The sequence below is a fragment of the Pezoporus wallicus genome, unplaced genomic scaffold, assembly GCF_028554395.1.
Source record: "Pezoporus wallicus isolate ANWC-B61680 ecotype Strahan unplaced genomic scaffold, APGP_CSIRO_Pwel_v1 contig_11646, whole genome shotgun sequence".
NCBI lineage: Eukaryota > Metazoa > Chordata > Aves > Psittaciformes > Psittacidae > Pezoporus > Pezoporus wallicus.
Window position 1 is genome coordinate 44,675 of NW_026642060.1, and position 11,672 is coordinate 56,346.

The 11,672-nt window shown below is 50.0% G+C and overlaps 1 protein-coding gene across 1 annotated transcript; it reads right to left on the minus strand.

Moving 5' to 3' along the window:
- Positions 1-959: 959 nt before the first annotated feature.
- INKA2 (inka box actin regulator 2) lies at positions 960-11,131 on the minus strand. The gene is made up of 2 exons (XM_057426914.1): positions 11,033-11,131; positions 960-2,068 (listed from the first exon to the last, which is right to left on the minus strand). Exons 1-2 carry the CDS (start codon positions 11,066-11,068, stop codon positions 1,079-1,081), a joined length of 1,026 nt encoding a protein of 341 aa, XP_057282897.1. The 5' UTR covers positions 11,069-11,131; the 3' UTR covers positions 960-1,078.
- Between the last annotated feature and the right edge of the window lie 541 nt (positions 11,132-11,672).

Genomic DNA, 11,672 nt, shown 5'->3' on the forward strand with positions numbered 1-11,672 from the left:
CCCTGGCAGGGACCTCTGGCTGCAGCTCTTCTCCCTGCTATGATTTATAACCTCTCCTTGAATGGAAACTCTCCTGGCTGCTCCCCAAGCTCCCGGCTGGGAACAGGCTGACACAAACAGCGCGCTCTCTGCTCCATCCCCTGCCAGCCTGGCCCTTTGGGCTCGTGATGGTGAAACACAGAGGCTTCTGTGCTGGAGAAAAGCAGGACTGTGGTCACCCCATGCTCTGTAGCATGCTGGAGACCCAGTGTGGCTTTATTGGTAACTCTTGGAGAGCCGGACAGTGAGGAAGGAGGCTCTGTCAAGAGGAGGTTTGTACACAACAGCACTGGGAAACAACAAATACAAATATCTGCTGCAATTTCATATCTTGGTGCAATCTCAACAATACACTCTCGCAACACGGCATCTGGTGTGACCCGTGGGGAGAAGGGCAAGGGGGGAGAGGTAAAATCACAGCTTGGAGCCACCAGTTTCCATGAAAGGCTCTTTGAGTCCTATTGGTTTCACTGGCAGAGGAAGGGGATATGCTGGGAGCTCAAGGGAGATGCAGTTTAAGGGGCAAACCCCACAGCTGAAATGCACCAAAACTGGGGGTCATCCCCCCTCGCCATTAGCAATTGCTCGAGTCTTACAAATTCAAACTGATTTCTTCCCATTTAACAAGTGCTTCAGGTGCCTGGCTTCTAACCCAGCTTTAAGTGCACACAAGCAGGAATAGATCTTTTTAAAAAACTATATAATTTGCACACGTACACACACATGCACACAGTGAGTTTTGTGCTGCAGCTATCTCGGAGACGATGGAATGGGCCTGAAGTGGTGCTCATAAGCCAGGCTCCAGGAGCGGGTGGTCTGGGGCACCACTCACCCTAAAGCTGCTCAAGGTTCTGGTTCTTTTTGCAGTATCAGTCCCTCAGTCCTCTGGAAAATGCCACGTGCAGGTGACTGAAGCTTTGCAGAGGACTCATCTCAGTCTATGTTGAGAGCTCTGAGGTCTCCTGAGGAGTGGTGTACGGCCTCCAGCTCCTCTCCAGTGTGAAACAATTGCTTGGCAGAGCAGAGAACACCACCAAGCTCAGACCCAAACAGCCGTATTGATGTCAAACCCAGACTGGGTGTAGGTTATGGTATCGTGGACTTTCTTAGTGCCGATTCGGGGTTTCTCGTTATTGCTTTCTGCCTTTGGGCACCTCTCTGCTTTGCTGTGATGGTTCTGGATGTTCCCATGCAGTGGGAAGTAAAATGTCCCCTTGAGTTTGTTCATCTTTTTGGGTCTCTTGGATATCTCGGGCTGTTTGTCTTCAGGTGGCAACCAGCAAGGTTTCTCCTTGAGCAGCTTGTCTCGGTCTGGCCGAACGCTCCTCAGGAACTTCTTGAAGATGTTGGCTGTGAGGGAGAACTTCCTGCAGAGCTCCTGGGATCTGCTCATGGACAGGGACACTTCGCTCTTCTCCCCCTTTTTATCCAGCTCTGGCAGATCCAACCAGTTCCCAACCAAGTCTGCAAAGATGTTATCCCCCAGGACCAATGGCTGCCGATTCCTGCTCTGGGACATGAGGGAGGATGTCCAGTCGTGGCCATCATCACACCCCAGGCACTCCTGGCATGCTGGCCACCCCCCAGCTGTGCCCTGGCGGCTGGGCTCGCATGTTCTTGGGCGGATGGGCTGTGCTCTGCTCAACACAGAGGAAGGTCCTTTTGGGTGATAAGCATCCTCAGCACAGAGGCTCCTGAAGGAGGACAGGGTGTCTCCAAGGTGGTCAGCCTCTGGGAGTGCACTGGGAGGGCACAAACCCACTGACTGTGGCACAGTGCAGGCGAGGGATGAGGGGCTGGGGTCCTCCGATTCCTCCCCATGTGGCTGCTCATCCTGCTGGGCCCTGGGCCTGTCTCTGCTCCTTCGGCAGCATTGGTGCTGCTCAGTGCCAGAGACAGGGCTTCGGCTCCCCGAGATGTCCAGCTGCTCCAGAGCTGTCTGGACCTGGAGGAGTTTCAGCTCCTGCAGTGCACCCATCATGCAGTTCATCTGCTCGTGCAGCCCGTCTCCGACCTCCTTCATGGACAGCTGGGGAGGGAAGCAGGGATAGAGTCAGTGTTGTCAGGAGAGAGCAAGAAAACCCCGACCCAAGGGCAGGAGAGCTGGGCTGAGCAGCTTGCTGAAACATCACCTCTTCCTACCCACTACGTTTTAGATGCATCCTACTGTACTACATCCATTTCATGGAACAGCAATTGATTTTTCTTAGACTTTCCTAGGAGTTTCCCTCTAGGAAGAGGAGGAGCTGGCAGGAGTGGGTTTTTTGACCTGACAACAAAAATAGCTTGTTTCCATTAATTGCTTGGCAGAGGCCAAGGTGTAGAGCTATGAATGGTTTTGGCTGTTGCCAGTCATAGCATGTTCTCCTTTGTGCCTGTAGCCAACTGAAGTGAGGAGTCAGAACAGCGAACACAAGTGCCTTCCATGGAGAGCCTTGTTTCTTTACCTAAAGCGCTCAAGTAAATGAGAAATAACCCCAACAAGAATCGCATTGTTGCTATAGAATAATGGATTCAGAGCTCAACACCCTCATTACAGGCACCTCTCGCTGCAGGATAATCAGAGAGATTTCAGTGCGCTTAATCTTGTACAAAACAACCGACAAACTCTAGAATTACTCACATTAAACTATCAATCTCTTCAATTTCCACACTAGGATCTCGAGTAGTTCTGCTTTATCCCTGAGCCTTGCTATAAAGATTTAAGTTCCTTTACTAGACTTAAAATAAGCAAGTTATTTTCCAGAGCTTCTAAACTCACTGCTCTTTCGCTCTGTTGCTTGTGTGCTCTCATGCAGGATCTGGATCATATTCCCAAAGCAGCATCATAAAACAAATGGGTTCTACTTTCCAACAGCTGCCACTTGTTTTCTAAGCAGAGAGGGGCAGTAGGGAATGGGAAGGAGGGGAAGAACAGCAGGGCTGGAGGTGAAGCCATGTTGCTCTGATATAAGGTGGTTTGCCAAAGAGATTACCAGTGTCTAGGAAAACCTTCAGCCTCTGCTGTCCATAAAGAGTTTAAAAGGCTGTCACAATTTCTGTACAACAATGGAGCCTAAGCTTTGGGTGAGAAAGCAAAAATGCATCTTATGTTCAGCTTTACATCATCACGCTTCTTCACATCTCCTTCATTTTAACTAAGTCAGCTCAATTACTTGCTCTATTTCCATTTCTGTGCATGGATCTGACCAGTGAGAAAGAGCACTCACCAAAACCCCCTCTGTAGCAACCTAGCCCTGTAAGTGGAAAGCTCCTCAGCAGTTTCTGACCACAAATCTCCTTTTCAAACCCCAGAACCTGAAACCAGCCACCACGTTGCAATTGGTTTCCAGAGCTTCACTCCCAAGAAACGCATTTATCACCCGGATGAGCGCACAAGCTATGAAGGTACAGAAAATCTCTGTTTAGCTTCCCAGTTACGCTATCAGGTGTCTCCAGCTATCCAACTGTTTAACGTCAGCAAAGAAACCTCTACTTCTGCAGACATGCAAATAATGCCCCACTTACACACTAGCCCAGCTCTTGGGTTACCCCTTCAAAACCTGGGGCCATATGCTCTGCAAGCCTCAGACAAAACTATCACCTTACCTCTCCAGATTTGCTGTAATGCTTCTCGTCCTAACCTTTCTCGCCGCCTTAATGCGAGTCTGCTTTATCTGGGGCTTTGCAAAAAGCTGGATTTGGAGCCAGCTTGGCCCCTCATTGGCCACTTCCCATCAAATCCCCCAGCTGGCACTGGGCTGTAATTGTGCCGTGGTGAGTGACGAGGGTCCTGCGGTAATGATTGGGCTCATCAAGCCCTCAGCATATGCTGCCGGCTCCACTGTTCACCTCCTTGATTCAATTAACTGCCCCTGATGGGTGGTAGCATTACAGTGCATGCCTCAGCCAGCAAGGATCTACCAAGCATTAGCTTCTCATAGGCAGAATTAGTTGTCAGCGTGGTTCTTTCTCACAGGCAGAACCAGTCTCCCCCGACAAGAAAAGACTTGAGCCCCAAAAGCTCAGAATCCAGCGCTTTTCTTTCTGGACAAAGGAGCTATTTCATAGAATCCCAGACTGGGTTGGGTTGGAAGGGAGCTTAAAGCTCATCCAGTTCCAGCCCCCTGCCACGGGCAGGGACCCCTTCCACTAGAGCAGCTTGCTCCGAGCCCCTGTGTCCAACCTGGCCTTGAGCACTGCCAGGGATGGGGCAGCCACAGCTTCTCTGGGCACCCTGTGCCAGCGCCTCAGCACCCTCACAGGGAAGAGCTTCTGTCTAAGAGCTCCTCTCAGTCTCCCCTCTGGCAGGTTAAAGCCATTCCCCCTTGTCTTGTCCTACAAGAAAGCTGGAGCTTGAATTTGTGATGAAGTGCAATTCCAAACAGAGCGTGAATGTGATGTAAAACCCCAGAGAGCCTTAATCTGGCACAGAGAGAGACCCTAACTGTACTTGCTGAGGTTATGCAAGTGACATTATGTAAGCTGGCCACCACGGGGCATCAGGAGATGTGCCGTCCTGTGTGTGTTTGAGCTGTAAATCCCAAACTTGCTGTTGAATGGGCCCCACATTCAGAGGAGCCGCAGAGCAGGGCACAGGGGAAACTGCGTTCGCTGCAAAACCTTTGGTCTAGCACAGATATTGCTCAGCAGCATCCTCCCTTCTTATATCTGCTGGTCTCTGTTCACAAGTATGTCAGCATTTCAAGGGACTCTGGTGTCTAATTTTGTGCTTCAAAGTGGTTGGTTGGCACGTCTGCTTCCAAGAAAAGCCCTGTTAGGACTATGACAACTTGCAGATGTTCAGATTTCTATACAACACTTAAAAATCACATGCCTCAAATTGAAATCTCATTATTATTATTCCTGAAACTCTTGCAGACCCTAAAAATTGGCAGGAAAAAGTGTTAGCCTGATTCTGAACAAGCCAACACGTGCCTTTTATAGCAAGACAGGCACATACAGGACTAAGCCCAGTTGTGATGTGCGTGTTCTATGTTAGTGGCTGGGATTCAGTGTGTGATGTTAAATGTTCCTTTCTCCAGCAATAAGACATTACCTTCTGTGAAGGCACGAACAAGGCAGCTCTGGCTAAATGCCTCTTCAAAGCAAAGCTTGCTTAAATGACAGTCACCCCAGACCTTGAAAATTGAGTGTAAAATTCAAAAGCTTTTCGAGCACTTTCAAATGAGCATCAAGGAATATTCAACATGAGAGGGGAAATCAAACAGGAAGCATCCTGCAAAACTGTCAGAGTTCAGATACGGAGGCTTTTTACATAGGAAATCTACATTCTGAGTAGCACAGGCATCGCTTGCTTTGTAAGCCAAGCCTTTTCAATGACTGCCTCAACATACTTATTCCCAGACTACAACCACAATGGGTTTACACAGTTTATACAGCAGTGATCTTCCAGCACTGATTAGCACAGCAGGAGGACAACTTGCCCCAAGGAATAGCCTCTACCAGACACTGGCATTTTATCAAATTCAACCCCAAATACCTGAGATGTGCAAATAAGGGACATTTTACTTGTCACTTCCCAAGTAAAGAAGTAACTTTTCTAACCCACCTGGGGAACTAATGCTCTCCTATTAGCATCTACCTTCAGAGAGTTCTCAGGATTCAGTTCCCATCATTTCCCTTGAGCCACAGCTGTCTGCACTCCCAGCCCATTCACACATCTGGCCTGCCCAGGGCTGCAGCAGCCTGGGGATGCTGAAGGGGAAAAGGAAAAACCCAACTAACGCACCACGGCTTTCAGCTCAGCACAGAGAACTGAGAAGAAGAGTTCGGAGTGTGTTTGTCGTAATGAGGAGGAAGACAGATGTCCAGCTCTTAGGTAAAAGACAAGCAAAGAGAGGAAGTTATTACTAAGAGGACAGGAAAGAACAAATGGCAAATAGCAGTACTTAATAATAGTGCTGATAGGCAACAGGCCCAGCAACAAACAATTGGTATTTAAAGAGGATGACATAAGAGAGACCAAAATTATTTCAGAACTGCTGAGCTGATGGTATTGTTTCCGTGTTTCCCTTTGGGTCACTCACTAGATTAATCTTCAACAAGCCTGCAATTGTGGCTGGGCATAACTCTGCAGAGCATGCTGCAGGGCTCAGAGAGCTGCTTTCCTGCTTCATGTTGCCCCTTTCTCTTTCCCCCGATGGATGCCAAGGGCCTGCAATCTTCTCTTTGTCTTTGTATTTTATCACAAGAATGTCGAGTCTCATTTTCACTTCTTGTCCTCCCAGAGTATTTTAGGTGTAAATGAGGCTGTTAAATGTGAGCTCATAATTTAGCTGAAAGAAGAAGGATGATGACACTTTACTGAGGATTCTTCTTTTCTCTCAATAGTTTAAATAGATCTTAAACAGATGTTTACCATGAAAGCCATGGTTCCTGTTGCTCAATTAACCATCCTCCTTACTCAATTGCCTTCCTTTCCATTACAACGATACTGTTCTGTGCTTCCCAAACACACTTGCTATGTTTAAAGGCAAATTAGAAAATCAGTTCTCTACAACCAGGACATAAATGGATCAAAAAGAAGTCCAGCCTTCAGACTTTCACTCACAACCCAAGGATAAGAGAGACTAACAAGCCTTGATGCACAGACTGACCATTGAAGATGATGGTTAAACGTGTTGGCTTTCAGCCCAGCAGTCTGCTTCCTTGGGGATCTGTTTTTTAACATTCCTGAATATGTGCAACTGGGAGGCTAAAAAAGTTCATCATCTTCTTTAGGAGTCTTCTCTGGAAATAAACAAGCAGACAAAGCCCACAACTGCTTTTTCTCTCCCCGGGTTATATGTGACAGGACATCTGCTGTCAAGTTACTCCTTTGCACCTTCCCTGAAGGCACAAGCAAGGAATGAGATGCTGAGATAACCACCCAAGTTTCTAAGCAGCGATGGGTGAAGCCACTTTTAAAGGGACCGCTTTATCAGCAGGGACACAAATGGAGCTGAGTGTTTCCACCGGTTGGAGTTGTGAGCAGTGATGTTAGACCTGGTGGCTGTCACTCATGCACACTGCACGTTACAAGAGCTGCCCCTTTAGAAACAGCAGTGATGAAAACACAGCAGACTCCTTTTTGAGCATGACACAGTTACCAGAATAGGAGCCAGTGTGAGACAAAGAGTAAAAATAATTGCTGCATTTTTCACACAGACCAAATGTTCTATTCCTGCAAGATATTCATAGCAAGAAACATTATCTACCAGGACATAATTTAGTGTAAGAAGGGAGTCAGACTCTATCAGACTCAATAATTTGATGCATTTATGATGCATGTGCAAGGAGAACATTCAGAAGCTCAAGACAAGAGTCGTGAGATTGGTTTTAAATGCCTACTTTAATGGCTTTCCTCCTAGCAAAAGCAACAGAAAACCCAGAAATATCCTGGATTCCTCAAGAAAGACCAAAACATGCAAGCTACAGTTACAGCTAACTCGACTGTGACCCCTTGCCCACTACAGCCATACAAACCCCAACTGCAAGATAAATCTGCCCATGAACTCGCCAGTCCCTAGCTAGATACTAAATGATTTATTCCTGTTGCAGAAGAGCCTCAAAACGCCAATCCCATGCTACACGTGCTGATGTTGCTATGTATAAATGCAAACAATCCCCGAGTCAGAACATTTATGGAGGTAATGCCATCTGCAGCATGAGACATGGAAATGAAATTCCTCTCTGCTAATCCCCGAGCAAGACAATTCTTGTTAAATCTGATCTTTCAGCTGAGATAACATTCTGTAACTCAGAAAGCAGACATAATACTTCTGTGCCTCAGAAGGATGTTTCCAGACCCTGAATCCAGACAGTAAAGTCAAGAGGGCTTTTGGTATTGGAATTGATTGCATTAAGGGAAGATTCAGAAGCCCTGTGGCACATTTCACAACTGTTATGTGAAGGGCAGAGGACAGGAGTGGAGAAGCACGCCAGAGCTACAAAGCAGCCCTGCATGTTCTCACAAACCACACTATGTCCATAAATCTCCAGTGGTTTCCAGAGGAGGTGAACAAGGTCTTGTCTGTTTTCTACATACAGGGAGCTGGCATGGCTTGTCCAAAACTGCTCCACAGGCTGCTGTTGGCACTGGGATGAGGACCCTGGCTTCAGCAATCGATCTGCCTGCAGAGCTGCCCCCAAGCCCACATCCCCTTGGGATGAATGGCTGTGTCAGCTGAGGCTCTCCTGGCTCTAAAGCATTTGCGTGTGGAAGCTTCTGAATGAATTCCAACCACAGGGACACCACACATGCCAGAAGCTATCAGCTTACAATGGAAAACATGCGCCTGGAACAGGGGAGATCTCATTGAATAAAAAGGGTCAGATTCATCCTTGGGAGTCATGGCAAAGCTTTCCCAGAGGTAAGGCAAAGACCAGCATAAGAATGACTGGGCATACCAGTAGCATAAGCACAGTTATGTAAATATGGGTTTAATACACAAAGCAGAAAGAAAAACCAGAGCTGGAATCCTCAAATCCCACTCTAGTGGGGGACAGAGTTCCACCTGAAGATAACCTTTCCGTGGGAACCGGGAGCTGTGCCAACACCCACTCTTCAGTGAGAAAATCCCCTCCTCAAAACCACTCGGAGCCTGGTTTACATCAAGACCATCTAAACTGCTGCTGATTGAACGGCCTCCACCTCCCACGTGTTACACTGACCAGCCTCAGCAAGGCTGGCTCCTCGAACAGGGCACTTCGGCAGAACTTCCCTGCGTGACACCCCTTGGGTGCTCAGCACTTGTACCTCCCAACCAGAGCTGCTCCTTGGCCATAATGCAAACAAATCACTGTTTCTGCATTCAGTGATGCCCTGGAACTGGACTCCCATTTTGCTGCCCACAGGTGGCTCATTGTCTCAATCTGGCCAAGACTTTCTCATCATTCCTCTAGCATGAGTCTTGGTTATGGTGCATTTAATGTCTGGAGGCATGACCTGCCCAGTAATGGAGAAAGTGGTAAAGAAGCAGGGTCAGGAGGCTCACTTCCCACTCACCATTCAATGCAGATGGTCCCAGCTGTCTCCCGCACTGCTTGCTGGTCTTTAAAGGAACATTAATCTATTTTAATTCCAGGCTATCCTGACAGGATCGATTCTTAAAGCCATTATTGCTCAGGATATCCTTTATGCTTGTTTTAATTAATACAGTCCTCCTACCTTCACTAAATGCAACCTGCAGCTCACTTCGGTTCCTCCTGAAGGTTACTGATCTGCTGTAAAGCACAGGGTCTCCCCGCTGTCCCCCTCCAGGCTGTCCTGGACATGCCTGCACTCACAGCAGCGTCCAGGCTGCACACTGATACCCTGAGAACCTGCTGTCAAAGGAAGTTTTCAAGTTGCAGCAATAAAAACTGGGAGGTGGAACAGGGAAAGAATGTGACTTGTAAAAGCCAAACGTATGAAGATGTAGGCTGCTCTCAGCTGTCACGAGTGGCGAAGGTGACAGTGGCTCCTTCCCACTTTTTCAAGCCAAGCATATACTTAATTTTTTTGCCAGGCTGAGGTCTTGCTTTATTGGTATAATAAAAATTGTTGCAGTTTTACAATGTGAAAAAACTCATTACTGCATTATAGCAAGGGTATGAAGCGAAAAGACAAGGGGTAATGGGTTTAACCTTAACCTGCCAGAGGGGAGACTGAGATGAGCTCTGAGGCAGAAGCTGTTCCCTGTGAGGGTGCTGAGGTGCTGGCATAGGGTGCCCAGAGAAGCTGTGGCTGCCCCATCCCTGGCAGTGCTCAAGGCCAGGTTGGACACAGGGGCTTGGAGCAAGCTGCTCTAGTGGAAGGGGTCCCTGCCTGTAGCAGTGGTTGGAGCTGGAGGAGCTTTAAGGTCCCTGTCCAATTTGGCCTCGAACTTTTCCAGGGATAGCGCATAGAAGTACGCATGTATACACTGTACACATCCCAGTTTACAGTTTGCATCTCATCCGTCACCCTGGTGTACAGTATACCAGTGACTCATTTTCCTTTGTTTTAGTGTCTCTTCCAGCTCCTCTGTTTGCTCAGGAGCTCTTATAGTGCTGGCAGGTTAAACGTCAGTCTTGGCTGGCACTTTTACTGGGGATAAAATGCTGCTGTTCGAGCCTTTGCTCCATGAGATTTGTCCCATTAGCCGGCCTTAGGTGTCCCCAGTGGGGGCCTGGTCCTGCCCTGGGCACAGCCACAGCTTTGTGTGTCTGTGTTCACTCAAATGGTGTTGCTTACACACGGAACGTTTGCTGTGATGCAGGCAGGACAGCACTACTGTATTTATAAAACTCCAGTTTGCACAAAGATCATCTGAAATCAACATCCTTGTAGGTGCTAAACCATGAGGCTTTTGTGCATCCAGAAACTTCACCCACCCGCTTTTGCTCTGCCTTGTCCTCCCCTTTTGTTCTCATTATCTACGTATCCGAACAAGGCACGACTACCCAGCCAGACCTACCAAGCGGTGGAACCCTATTTGGGGAAGTATCAGTTCCCTTTTCCTAATCCGCCCCTAGCATGCCCCACTATAGCAACACCTTCTGGCTCCTGGACAAGCCCATGCAAGTTCAGCGAGCGAGGCTGCCATCCGAGTAGGAGCACGAGAGGGAGAAAAAACACTGTTGATTTATGACAAAGGGTTTCCTATTGAAGAAGTATTCGCGGGTTATGGGAAGCTGCAGGCGCGCTCCTTCTGCATCGTTTTGATTCCTGTAAAGTTGTTATTACCGGAGATGTCTGTAGAGGTTCCCCCCGGTTTCCGAGCGCTCCCGGTATCCCGTCTCTGCCGCCCGCGGAGCCCCCTGCGCGGCGCTGCTCATCCGAGCGGACCGGGACCCCCAGAGCCACCCCTCCGCCTCCCGGCCGTGCAGAGCGGGGGCAGCGGGTGGGATCCCCGGCCAGGAGCACTGGGGCTGTGCCCGGCTGCTCCCAGCCACAAAGGGCCGAGCCCCGCCGAGCTGAGGCTCCGCGCAGGCACCGCGGCCGCTCCGCGGGTGCGGGACCCCCCGGTCCCTCCCGGTGCCCCCTTACCAGCTCCTGCCGCAGCCGCCGCAGGTGCTGCTCCATGGCCCGGCTCGGCGCGGCCCCTCCGCGCAGACACCCGCGGAGGGAGGCGGGAGGTGGCGGGGGGGGGGGATCGCCGGGGGGGCGGCACCGGGGGGCGGTGGCTGCTGCCGAGGCCGCGGAGTCGTCGGAGCGGTGCGGGGGGGGGGGTCCGGCGCGGCCGCGCCCGGCCCGGTAGCAGCGGCACCGCCGGGATCCCCGCTCCTCCCGGCGCAGAAGTTTGCCGGTTCAGTTTACCGCTGCCGCGGTCCCAGCCGCTCGCCCTGCAGAGACCGCCCCCCCCCCCCCTCCTCCTTCCCCCCTAGTGCGGTTCATTAACCCGCACGGCCTCGGCCGAGCGAGCGCCGGGTGCCGCCGGGCAGCCTCGGGGGATGCTCCGGAGTCCCCGGTAGCGCTGAACCTCGGCCACGCTGCCCGCAACACAACAGCCCTCGTCAGAGCAGCGCGGGCCGGGAGTGCGGGAAACAGGTGCTGAAAACTCTCCTTTGGGACTGGATTTATGGAGGTTTGATTTTCAGAAGAGCGGTTTCTCCCTTACTGTGTTTCCCAAGCAGTGTTTCAGCTGACAGGGCTCCACGCGAGCTTCCTGGCGATGAGGGGATGTTGT